Consider the following 13,327-nt stretch of genomic DNA (forward strand, 5'->3'; position numbering starts at 1 on the left):
CCTTCACCTTTGATAATTACCCTATTCAAATCCGAGGTTCCATGACACCAAATCTGAGAGGTGTCTCTTTCACTTTGACAAGTGTCCATTTTCCTTTGTAAGAAGTGCACCTTCCTTTTTTAATAATGACCCCCATTTCAACTCGGATAAGCGCACCTTATATTTTCACATGTGCTCCATTTTTTTCTAATAAGTGCCCCTTTTTCTAATGATAGACACCCCTTTAAAATCTAATCGGTGTTCATTTTCTTTCAACTAATGCACATTTTCCTTTATTATAAATGCCCCTTTTTTATTCACATAAGTGCCACTTTTCATATCTGGTCATTGCCCCTTTTCAAATGCGATAAGTACCTCTTTTCACATCTGATATATTCCCTTTTAGCAATGATACGTGCCCCTTTCTAATAAGGGACCTATCCTCTTTTCGTAAATGCCCCTTTTCCGTCCCTGGTGCGTGCCTCTTTTTGAGGGTGTAAGGAGTGCCCCATTTTCACCTCTGATGATCAATCTTTGTACTTTGACACCTGCTCCTTTTCTTTTCTGATAATTGTCCCCTTTTCCTCTCATCATTAAATGCGCCCCTAATTTCAAGCAACTAAGAGCAGTTTCATTAAAAGCTCGCTCGCTACGCTCGTATAGGCATCTATAGAATAAGATGATATACTTATGTTACTTATCAAAGGTCCTTTCAGTCTTCTGTTATGAGAATGAGCTTATTACCCCATCAGGATTGAGTTTTTCCTCTTTATAAGATGTAATTTTTCGCACTGCCACCTCACAAATTTTTAAAAATTTCCTCGCTCGCTCGCAAATAGATTTTCAGATCATCACTCCCAACTGCAAAGCAATATCTTGTATGGTGTATAAAGTGAAACAAATATTGAAATCATCCCTGACAATATAATCACAATGTAAGGGTTTATACTAGTATCTATAAAAAAAGTGTATATTTTCGTTTTCAGATTTCCCTTTGTAGGTGCCCTTTTTTCCCCCCACTTTGGTATTCGTCCGACCGCTCCTGGTACAAGAATATTCAAAACCGTTTAGTCGAAATTCACCAAGTAGGCTTACAAGTAATCAATTTATAATTACGAAAAGATAATGTTGGATTATCATCAATGTTTAGATATTGTGAAATTTATCTGCATATATATTCCCTCCTGATTATGTCATAATCATAACCTTGTGTTTTGGCATGTAGGTGCCCCAAAATGCCATAGTATATTATTAATGGTGCCTGATATGCTCATAATTTTGGGCCGCTGTCCAAATTGATATTAGATGTGTTTCTTTATTTGTGTCTGACTTACGATGCCTTCCAATTGTCAAGCTCACCCATTTACCCTGTATTGCGAACTATAAAGAAAATCTTTTAAACCATATAAAGAGCATTAATTACAAATGGTGGCATCATTGGCATGACACCTCATTTCCGGAAGGGGGAGGGATGTGAAGTATCAGACCGACTTAAGTATAGCTGAAAGGAAATTTTCCAACAAATAAATGACCCATAAATCCCCCCCCCCCCCCCCCCCCCGCCTAAAAAATGTTCCCCAAACTTAGTATCAATGAGTAATATTATCATGAATACACACAACGGATTCTAAATTTTTCCTTGACAAGCAAAGAAAAATCAAAACAAATTACAACAATATACAAAACAGAGGATCTACCAGTATTTTTTTCCTACAAATGTGATACAAATCGTTTCTTTCAGACCAAACGTCAAATTGGCTAAGCAGAATCAGCCGTTATCTCTTCCGCAAAAATAAGCCAGCTAAATGAGACGAGCTAGCCTATGCGATCGTGAAACCCACTTCCTCTCTCACATTTTGACCAAATTTGTCGCACACAGACTATAATATTACGCCGGTAAGTTTACAAAATGATAACCTTAAATACATACTGAAAAGGATATAATTATAATATGTTGATCTATGTAATTTAGAGTGTGACGTGTGAGGCCAATTCTGTGTCCTGAATGTGTTGTTTGCAGTGTGACTGAGGGAGTGAGTGAGTGTGATAGACTGTATGCGACTGATCAGCTATAGGCCTAGTCATGTACAGTATTTGTCATTTGTCAGCGTCTGTGTCATGTGATTGTTAATGGTAGGGAGGCCAATGCCCAAATCTAACTTTTTAATTACTAATTTGTTTATACTAAAACTAAGATTAAAAGAAAGCATTTACTTTCACTAAGAAAATCCACCCATCTGCCGACTCCAGAAGTTCCATCAAATAGGAGATATCCAGCTCTTTTCATCCAGCTTCCTTCTACGCCTTTCCGTACGTAAGAGCCTTGAAACAATTATATTTCATGTCGCAAAGTTACGTTCATAATTAGACAGGCCCGAGGGACAAAGTTCATGATGAAGTTTAAAACTTCGCGCGAAAGTGCAATCACTCAACAGCGGCTAGCCTTGAATCGGTCGCACACGTACACACCTTCTTCTTCTTAGTTGATCCCTCCACCGACACAGGCAAGCCCCGATGCAGGCTGAAGTCCAGCCATCAATGTGCGAACGATTACATCTTCTACTACTACGAGCCGAAGACGATGGTTCAAAAAAGGAAAGAAATATATATAATTCATTGATATTTACCTTAGATGTGTATTCCAATAATTTGATTTCCTCATGAGTATTCCTTATTATCAGCGATCGAGAAGTTACAAGGTCCAATTAAAATCCATCTTGCAGCGAACACAATCATAGCGCACATCCATGCATGCAACGTACGTGTACTAATATTTCTCTTACTCTCTCTCTCCCTTTCGCTATACGTAACAAGGTAACATACACACTCACTAACCATGTATCATACAACACACACCTTCAAATCATGGCTTTCATTTCAATTCTCAATTGGAGTATAGACTGCTCACGTAGACTTTTTTTTTTACTGAAATATCTTTTTTAACACTTCTCATACATTACTGCACGACACTCGTATCTAGTGCTGTGAGAATAAGGTACTAGGGTCTATAAATAAGACTACGCTTTGCGCAAGATCTGACCGGAGCTCAGATTATGTCGCAATACCCTTTATTTTTGGCGCGAACAATGACGTCACTGTTCACTGTTTTCCTTCTCATTTTGAGATGGATGTAGCTATAGGGCTCAAACCAACGCAAGATTGACAGAAACATCGTACTCTATCTACTTTCGAATGTTCAGTTTGTAAAAATCTGTATTTAAAAAGATATAATCTTTTTTCTTTATATTTTCTAGTTGTTAGAAGTGGCAATTGTGAACATCTGAAATGTTGATCTCTATCAAAAGTTCTTTACTCAAAACGGATCCCATATTTTTAGGGTCTACCTTCTGCCAATGAGAAGGTTTTTAGTGAGCAAACCTCTACGCCCTCTAGGATTTTCTTAGTCGGTGGTGCGAGTGCGTCAAGGTCGTCTGCAACCACAATTATTGGATTAAAAAACGTCAAAATCTGCAAGATTGTCAACAAATGGTGAAAGACTGTTACAGATCCGTGATTATAGGTATGTTGTGAAATGTATAATTGTATTTTCTTTTCTTATTTTCTTCAATTTTTATTTTTACATCATTTTTGTCTCGCCTGCGTAGCAAAAAGCGAGACATAGGCGCCGCTTTTCCGGTGACGGCGGCGGCGACGGCGACGGCGTCAACATCAAAAACTTAACCTAAGGTTAAGTTTTTGAATTTTTGGTATAATTTTTAGAGTATAAGTTCTTAGTCAATGAAACTTTGACTATAGGGTAATCAAGTATCCCCAATCATGTGAGTAGAATTTCAGATCACAAAGTCAAGGTCAAAGGTCATTTCAGGTCAACAGACTTGGACTATGTTGTAGCATCATCATCGAAAACTTAACCTAAGGTTAAGTTTTTGAATTTTTGATATAATTTTGAAAGTATAAGTTCTTAGTCAATGAAACTTGGACTATAGGGTTATCAAGTCTCCCCAATCATGTGAGTAAAATTTCAGGTCACTAAGTTAAGGTCAAAGGCCATTTAAGGTCAACAAACTTAGACTTTGTTGTGGCATCAACATTAAGATTTTCAAAATGCTTCTTCTTCGTTATTTTTCAACCGATTTTGATTCTGATTGTTTCATATGATAGGGCTAGGAGGGATTTAAAATTTCTACACAGAGTCGTGAGATTCATTATCTATGCTAATTTATGCAAATTTATTCGAAATCACAAAAAAGGCTTCTTCTCCTTCATTTCTCGACCGTTTTTGATTTGGTTTGCTTTATATCGTAGAGCTAACTTTGGTACACTAAACTTCTACACAGAATTTTGAAATTGTTCTCGATTAATTAATTACAGTAATTTATGCAAATTTATTCCAAAAATAACAAAACTTACTTCTTTTCCCTCATTTCTTGACCGATTTTGCCTTATCTGGTAGAGCTTAATTTGGAACAATAAACTTCTACACAGAATTGTGAGATTTTGCTCCATTGATTATTTATGGTACTTTATGCAAATGAAATGAAAGTATGTCCCTTCCAGGGCATCAAATTTCTATTTTTTGACCAGTTCAAAAGTGTACCACATAAAATTTACGGTATTTGTTGTTGTGAGATGCGGATGAGCGCTACGTCATTGACGTTCTGGTTTATCATATTGAATTGCGTTATGCAGGCGAGACCGCCGAGAGCGTTTCCCTTGTTTTCCTTTTGCTAATTTTTTGAAGTGGGCGACGAGCGCACAAATCGTAGGTGTAGAAGCCTTACGCCCGGGCATTGGCCTCCCTATTAATGGCAAGGAGAAAAGTTAGCAGGGCTGTCAACCCTCCCACATTTGAAGGGAGTCTCGGGCTCATAGTCGTAGCGGGAGACTCCCGCCACCACGCCCCGCTCTCCCGCAATGCGTGTAAAATGAATATCTCCCACACCAAAATAAACACAAACTTTCAATTTTCGAATGCGTTAGTTTCCACTTTGGTTCATTCGATAGCGATTACTTAGGACAAACAAGTGTACAGTCGGGAAGGAGAGAGTGTTGAGTAAAAAAAATACATATTTTTGGTGCTCACTATCACCCCTGAAGAAAACAAATCTTCCTCCAAGCAGTTACCCAAAGCTGACAGCCCTCAGTTAGGCACTTTGACCGTCTTTTGTTTTCTTAAAAAATCAACTTAATTTGATTTTTACGGTGATTTTTGTTACTATATCGTGGTTTTCTAAACCATTTGTTCATTTGCAGTTTTGCATGCACAAGTCCAAAGGACAGTAAGACTAAGAGTACCGGTAAGACAGTCAAACTGTCCAATCATCCCTTTGTTTGTCAGTGTGAAGACAGAAGAGTTACAGTATGTACAATTAAAGAATGTAGAGTATATTTGTAATCAATCATGACCATTCCCGCACTGTGCCGCACATGACAAACCTTGCAAATTACCTTCACTTCAGAGTTCACTGCAGGACTCTTCTTTCTACTTTTGCAGAACACTTTGAAATTGGTCAAGAATTTAACCAGTTAACCATTTCAGATGTTCATGTAAGAGGTCATACAAGTGCTAAAAATCCCAGTTTATGATATTACTGTAATACTTTAACAAAAATGGAATAGAAGTATGGAACCATTGTAAATCAAACTGGGCTGAAGTACATTTGAACATTACATAATCATATGAAAAGAGTTTGGGTTTGTGAGGTCAGATGACAAAGATTACAGGATCATCAAACATACATGTATATATATTAGAGATGCAGTTGCATTCATCTTGTGTTTTCTGCTTTCTTTTAGTCATGACGCTGTTGCAGCTATTTGGATCTATGTTCATAGCATATGGACCAGCATTCTCTCTCTTTCTCTTCACCATTTCTAGAGAACCTCTGAGAATTATTGTCATGATGGCTGGGTAAGTTGAAATCCCTGTCATAGTGCTTTTGTTCTTTAATCAGTTAAAACAGAAATCCAGAGGATGAAAAGACTACAAGTGTGGCATTGCTGTTCATGATTTTAATAATTTTATTAACCAAAAACTTGGTTTCTTGGGTGGGAGAAGTTTAAATTGTTATAAAGACATTTTTGGCTTGCACCCAGTAGATACAGATTGTGTGCTAGATCTTGTAAATGAATTTTTTTTTCTTCTGACTCTTTATTTACTGGGTGCAAGCCAAAAATGTCTTTAAAGGCCAGCTGTACTAGTTTGGCCGGAAGGGATTAGACAACACAGCGTGGTCAATGACAGGTGGCTATCTCATCAACTCAGCTCTCAATTAACATAAGAAAAAGAGGATCATGGGGAACAAATCATCACCGATTAGGCATTGTTTTCTATATATAGAGGGAGGAGGTAGCTACAAGTAGGACAGTGGGGCTTTAAATCAAGCAAATTGTATCAGTACTATTATGATGTTTAATAAATGTTTCTCCTTGACACAGAATGTTCTTCTGGCTTTGTTCTCTGCTGACGTCCTCTGTGTTATGGTTTGCTGTCTGGCCTCTTAAAGGACAGATCTCATTTGGATTGACGTTCTCCATCTTATTCCAAGAATTATTCCGCTTCATTTACTACAAAATTCTGAGGTGAGTTCAGCGAGGACATGGTTTACAATAGGCCGTTTTCATAATGTAATCAAATAACAATTATTTCATTCACCTCTTACGAATGATTGTATTTCAATAGTCAGAATGCAAATTGCATATTGAGTTGTTATGTAGGGCAAGCCATAATGTTTGTCCTACCTGGCAACAACTAATGTATGCAATTTGAATTCTGACTAGGTATTGAGATACATTTATTTGCAGCAGGTGAATGAAATAATTTGTATCAATGCTTCACAAAGGCAAATGCGTAAATTTGGTTAGATTACAAAAATTGCCTATTGCGTTAGTTTCTGAACTAGATTGTGAGGTAAGTATTTTTTTGTTTTACTGTTATATTTGTGTCTAGTTATGCATTGCTTCTTAAAAGTCTACTAATGCCATAAATTTGTAATGAAATTGATGCATGTATTTTCAGCGAAATAAAACACAAGACGGCCTACATAGATTTTATGAAATTACAATATTGCTGAATGACGGTATTAGAATACCAAGGTACAAAATTGAAGGCTTTATTTGAAGAAAAAAGGTTTCATAACAGCATTAGAAGAGAGGAAATACTTTATTGTTTTCTTTGTTCCTGGATGTTGCAGAAAAGCTGAAGATGGATTACAGCAGTTCAACCAGACCACACCAGAACAAGCACAACAACAAGCTCAGAATAGCAATGGAGATAGCACATCAGACAAAACCAGACATGGATATGCTTATGGTATGAAAGACTTTTTACTGGCACTTTTGTTTTGAAATATCTCTAAAACAATGAAATAGAGGGTAGACATGAAAAGAGTGTTGAAAATTATTGTTTTCCATTGTTAATCCTGAGCTTAGAAGAAAGAAAAAAAAATGACTGTTTCGATTGTGTGTGTTGGGTAATTGAAAATGAAACTAAATTTTATAGTACACTTTTTTTATTAACCTAAAAGAAAAAATTGTTTTGTCTTTTTTGGATCTTTATTGATGGAAGGCTAAAGGTTTTAAAATATGGTTTGGGTAAGTTTTTAGCACAATCTTAAAATACTGGGTTTTATCAAATATATGTTTATTGATTCTGGCTTCTGGCTTCTGGCTTCTTAAAAAGTGCTTAGGTCAATCAAGCATGATACATGATATAGATGAGAATACAAAAACATTAGTTCGAAGTGTTATTAAAGAGTGATAACTTTAACAAATATTTGTGTGTATTACAGTTGCTGGTCTTGGTTTTGGTACAATGAGTGGAATCTTTTCCTTCATCAACGTGTTAGCAGACTCCAAAGGACCAGGAACCGTTGGTATCCATGGTGATCCCCATGATTTCCTTATTACATCAGGTATACTTATCTTCTAACAGTTCATTATATTTATTTAGGCAGTCAACTGGTATGAAATATTGTTGTTTGTTTTTGTGATGATGTTGCATTATGAAATTGTGTTTTTATCTAGTGTTAATGTCATATTTTCCTGAAATGTAACGAATAACAAATATGTGAAGCTACCTTTCAAAGTAAGGTTACATGGATGTAATGTTATAAGTGACAATCAGAAAATATGATGATAAAATGCTTAGTTGGAAGGTGATTTAGCGCCTTTGATACATGACAGATATCTTCATGGCACATTCATATGTGCAGTTATATTGTCTCTTCATTGCCAAAATCTTAAGGTTTAAAAAGTGTAGGGTTTTTATATTTCTCCACCTAAGCTCTTAGATTGAACAAATAACATGAATTTTGAAGGTTTAAGTTTAATTTTTTTTTTAATTAAAAAAACATGAAATATATAGAATTATGAATAAACAAATAATTAAATCAATTGATAATGCATGAATAAAGAAGTGATTATATATATTTAGTTTTTAAATTGAATTAAAACAATGTGATGCTCTCCAGCAATTTATGCTCTATTCACCATTGACAACTTTTTAGATGGAAAGTAAGAAGTGTTTTTTTTTTCTTCCTATTTCCTACAGCCTTCTTGACATCATGTTTCATCTTGCTTCACATCATGTGGAATGTTATCTTTTACTGGGGTTTTGAGACGAGGCGTTATTGGGCAGTGCTTATTGTAGTGGCATCACACTTCCTTGTATCAGAGCTGGTAAGGTCCTTTTGACATATCTGAAGCTTGAAAAAAGATATGTGTTGTTAGGTAGGACAAGCCATATTGTTTGTCCTACCTACCAACAATTAACATATGAAATTCACATTCTGACTATTGAAACACAATTATTTATAACAGGTGAACAAAATCATTTGTGACATTAAACTTAACAAAGATTCATGCATTAAACTCAATTACGTGGTCCCTTTGTCGCCAGTTTCAAGGAGCCGCCAATAAACACCAGAGAAACAATAATAACATTCTTGTAATTTCGAGTGGTTGTTTTGTGTTTGTCAGGCGGTGAATGATCACTTGCACTTAATATATCAGGGCTCCACACTAACTGTTTGGGGAGGGGTCCGATTAAAATAGTTTACAGTCTGTTTGTTTGAGCTTCAACATTTTTTGGGGTCTGGGTTTAGAATTTGTATCCAGGGCGCCTGTTGGTGTTGAGCCCTGTGTATATAGAATCTTTTATTTATAATACTACTTTGTACGTGTATGAGAAGAGCCTTGATTTTGTTATCGCTATTAACTTAGGCAATAATAATGATAATAATAATGGTATGTCTTGTTTACCCCTGATAGCCTTATCATTGTTAATACTCTTCCCCCAGAGGGGCCTGTAATCATATCATTACCCAGAGCTGCCAACCATTCCGTTTTTGCCGGAATTACTCAGTTTTTTCCTCCAAATTACGGTATTACGTTTTTTTCTTCATAAAATACGTTTTTTTTTTTAAATTTTATTTATTTTTAATTTTTTTTTTTTTTTTTTTTTTTTTTTACATACCACACGTCAAACAACTGCCCTAAAATGGTAATTTGATCTCAAATTCAACAAAAAACTCAATTTAAAACATACTTGAAAAGAAAAATATTCTCAAAAAGAATGAAATGCCAATAATACCAAAATAACCACCAGAAAAAATTCCTGCTTGTATGGAAAAAACAGCATGATGAATGAACATTTCTGCATTAGAAGTATGTCGCGCGTGGTTGTAAGTTTTGTTTTTATGAATTCCTTTTTTTTTGCTTCAAATTCCTTTTTTTTTGCCATCATGATTCCTTTTTTTGGTCGCACAAGGTTGGCAGCTCTGATTACCCCGGCTCTAGCCGAGCTACCATGAAAAGGCACCCAAGCATTCAAGTCAATGACAGTTGGTTTGATATCTACCTTTCTCCCGAAAACAGCAAAATATATGTAGCATTAATATGCCGGTTCTAAGCCATACATTCACCAAGAAACACGTTTATTATCTTTTGTTCTATCTTATGACAGACTCTGTTGAACAAGTCTCAGCTGTACAGCGTCACCCTACCCGTTGCCTATGTTACTCTCGCCGTCATGACTCTCTTTGCCTTCTTCATCGCGGGGGGATCTAGCCGCGGTATCAAGCAAGCCTTCTCACTCAACCGATCACGTTATGCTCTCTAAATCAACTCAATGCCTTCTTCCTCCACTTACTATGTACTTAATGGTAAGAAAGAAAACTCATTCCGATACACTTTGAACAACATTGGTCCAATTTTCGTTTCCTTCATTTATACAAGTCATCCAGCAATGAACATTTATTTCACTGGATAAATACTTGTTCAAGTAGTCATCCTTGCCATGCCTAATTACTATCTTGTATGATCACAGAAAAAAGAAAATGCTGATAGGCTCAAGCCTACTACTTATAAAACTAAGCAATAAAGATATCTGTTTTAGTCATTAAATATTCTCTTTATTGATCAATGGTTTATGCTTAGAGTGGGGATGTAATTAATGGAAACATAGACTAATTTTGCATGTTTCCTGCATGATATAGGTCTGTTATCCCTTTATCCCGTCCTGAAATAAAATAATAATCAATTGATATGACCATTGAGTCAAATCTCTTTCTGTTTTCACTATGTAATGGTCACAAACAATAGTCAACAAGCATGTAATATAGTCATTAAGCTAGAACATTGAAAAATGTTCCCCTTTTTTCCAGTATGGTATTGCCTGATAATATTTCACTTTTTATTGGATGACGGTATGTGACTTCCTAAGTGCAGATTAAATTTGATGGGACATTTTTGTTTTCAATGAATATATAAGTATAACTAGTTACTCAAACTAAAAAACATATTCAAACAGATTAACTTGAGCTGTGATATGCTCTTGATGTAATTTAGAAGACAATTGCATGCGACAATTCCAGAAATACTCAGAACTAGTATAAGATAAGTTTACATACTTTGTACCCAGTTACATTGTGACCAAGCACCACAAAACTACCAAAAAAGTCGGCAGATACAATTTTTTTTAATTTTTTTAAAAAAAAGTTTTAGTTTTAGTCTCTCACTCAAAAGAGGAGATTCTCAGATTTAAAATGATATATGACTAATCACTAACTCATTGAAAAAGTGAAGAGACTGTCCAGCCTCAGAGAAAGTTACTTTCAAGTTGTATAAGGCATTCAAGCACTCTAACCCACAAGGTTTGTGCGAGGTGACAAAAGGAGGGTTTCAACTCATACAGAGGAAAATCTAATCTTTCAGGAAATGCTAAAACACAAGTTTTACTTTCCTGACCAAATGCACCTTTCAAGCTTTAATTTGAAATCACACCCTTTTGGTGGTTTTGTGGTGGTCACATTTATAGTAGCTTGTATTTTGTGGCAGAATTGCCTGTAGGATTCAGATACTTTTGATGAACTCTTTATTCGATATTCGCCATGGATTAAAAGTTTAAATCCCTCGACTACCACATTGTTTTGAATATGTCCTACGTTTGCACTACATGTGTGACAAATGTCTATTGTGGCAGTTCAATGTGTGCTCCATTGATCAAGCAAAGGTGATAAAGAGTTAATATAATTCTTTTACAAATCTGTGTTGGGAAATTATTGTATTGTATTGTTGTATATTGGACTGCATGAATGATGTGATCCATTATTGTTTACTGCATATGAATTTTAATCAGATAGCTTTGTTTGAACTCACAAATGGTTCATTTGTATTCCAACTTCTCCAGAATATTTGTGTTTTATACTATTTTGTTTTGATTGTGAACTAAAATGGTATGTACAATATGTGTATAGTGTATTATTTATTTCTGAAGTATGAAAATTGTTCGCATTTTCTATTTAGATAATTCAAATCAATTCTAGTGGAATCACCAAAATACCAACTTTGTCTGTTTGTGTAACAGACAAAGTTAGGGGTCACATTAACAAGTTGATAAGGAAAATCATTAGAACAGGTACATGCATGTGCATGACTGTAGTCTAGTTTAGATTATGTCAGTTATAATGGAGTAGCCTCATTTCAGAGACAATCTCACATTCTATATTGTGAAATATTTTCAGACATCCATGTTTTTTTCTGATTCAAATAGCATTTTCGAGAGGGATGTACTATTGTAGGCATTTCTCTCTCTCTACCTATCTATCTCCTCTCTGACCCCCCCCCCCCCCCCCCCCTCTCTCTCTCTCTCTCTCTCTCTCTCTCTCTCTTTCTCTCTATCACACACATGTCAATAAATCAGATATTGGCTTGATATTTTGTGTAGAGGTATTCCATTGTACTCATAATTTCATCGCACTTTACTGCAATGCATACATGCTTATCTGTATACATAGGATTTTCATAAGCTCATAATTCACTTTGCTCACTAACTTTTTTGGAAAGGGGACCGGGATTGAACTTTTTTAATGGGCTGTATTAGATGCATGAGCCTAGTGTGAACATTTTAAAATGTTGGGGGCCAGGCTTGGATTTTGGACTCACATGTGTCTTGGGCACCTGTTATTGTCGAGCCCTGTGCCGAGTGAAGGGGACCTAATGGGGGAAAAGAGGAAGATGAATTCTCCCCTGCTGTGGTACACGTAGGCCTACTTTCAAGGATATTAATATATCAGTGAATGCTCTCAGTCTGCAAAATTGATAAAGTTCTCCTTAGCTGCAAGATGAAGGGCAAACAGATATCTGATGAGAAGCAGGTGTATACAAAATGTGATTCAGCTCTCTCTCTCTCTCCTTTTTTTTTTGGGGGGGGGTGCAGGAAGGGAGTGATTAAATTATATGACATTAAACTGCAATTACTTCCAAATTGAAACTCTTGTGTATTTATAATTCAACTGTGAATAAATGTATTTGCATTGTAGAAAGTTATTGAAAGATAGTGAATGAACTGAGCTGATAGACATTGTACATGTGTAATAAACACTGCAATTTATGCATAACATTATATTGTTCATGTTGTTGAAGCGTCTGGTCTGATAATTTTTTTTTTTATTTGTTCAACTTTATGGGATGTGCATACTGAGATGTGTATTCTGAGATGTGCGTTATTGCAACTCTTTTTGTTTATTCATCAAATAATAAGGATATGCAGTATACCTTGATATTACATTTATATACCCTGGTACCGGTAATTTAGCTATAATATTGAGTAAAAAGCTCAAAAATAAAAATGTACATTTAAAATAAACGAGATGCGCTTGTGAAATTTTAGTATTCATTACCATTTATTAAATATTTCAGCCACAAAAGACAGACACACAACAATGTCTTGGCAATCAATCATATGAACAAAAAGTACCCTCCTTGAACACACTCCAATCAGAGAAAATAAATTATTAAAATTAGATCGTTAGTGTTCCACTTTTGCTACAAAATGAAGGAGTACATGTAAGGAAGATAGACATGTAATCATCCATTAATCCATTAC

The 13,327-nt window shown here is 35.5% G+C and overlaps 1 protein-coding gene across 3 annotated transcripts; it reads left to right on the forward strand.

Moving 5' to 3' along the window:
- Positions 1-1,800: 1,800 nt before the first annotated feature.
- Positions 1,801-12,851, forward strand: LOC100893859 (gamma-secretase subunit Aph-1-like). 3 transcript variants are annotated; one of them, XM_030977214.1, is made up of 7 exons: positions 1,801-1,875; positions 5,737-5,851; positions 6,379-6,522; positions 7,134-7,252; positions 7,731-7,853; positions 8,492-8,619; positions 9,905-12,851. In XM_030977214.1, exons 2-7 carry the CDS (start codon positions 5,739-5,741, stop codon positions 10,058-10,060), a joined length of 783 nt encoding a protein of 260 aa, XP_030833074.1. In that variant the 5' UTR covers positions 1,801-1,875; positions 5,737-5,738; the 3' UTR covers positions 10,061-12,851. The 3 variants fall into 3 exon arrangements, with proteins under 3 accessions (XP_030833074.1, XP_011675700.2, XP_003725808.2); XM_011677398.2 differs by lacking the exon at positions 1,801-1,875 and adding an exon at positions 5,197-5,237; XM_003725760.3 differs by lacking the exon at positions 1,801-1,875 and adding an exon at positions 5,233-5,299.
- The last annotated feature ends 476 nt before the right edge of the window (positions 12,852-13,327 follow it).

Source organism: Strongylocentrotus purpuratus, unplaced genomic scaffold (assembly GCF_000002235.5).
Source record: "Strongylocentrotus purpuratus isolate Spur 01 unplaced genomic scaffold, Spur_5.0 spur5_scaffold_9, whole genome shotgun sequence".
NCBI lineage: Eukaryota > Metazoa > Echinodermata > Echinoidea > Camarodonta > Strongylocentrotidae > Strongylocentrotus > Strongylocentrotus purpuratus.

What these genes read in the sequence shown, in the direction of transcription:
- LOC100893859 (XM_030977214.1), top strand. Translation starts at nt 5,739, where the DNA reads ATGACGCTGTTGCAGCTATTTGGATCTATGTTCATAGCATATGGACCA. An exon ending in ATTATTGTCATGATGGCTGG is followed by an intron (nt 5,852 to 6,378) that starts GTAAGTTGAAAT and finishes TCCTTGACACAG; the next exon opens with AATGTTCTTCTGGCTTTGTT. An exon ending in ATTTACTACAAAATTCTGAG is followed by an intron (nt 6,523 to 7,133) that starts GTGAGTTCAGCG and finishes TGGATGTTGCAG; the next exon opens with AAAAGCTGAAGATGGATTAC.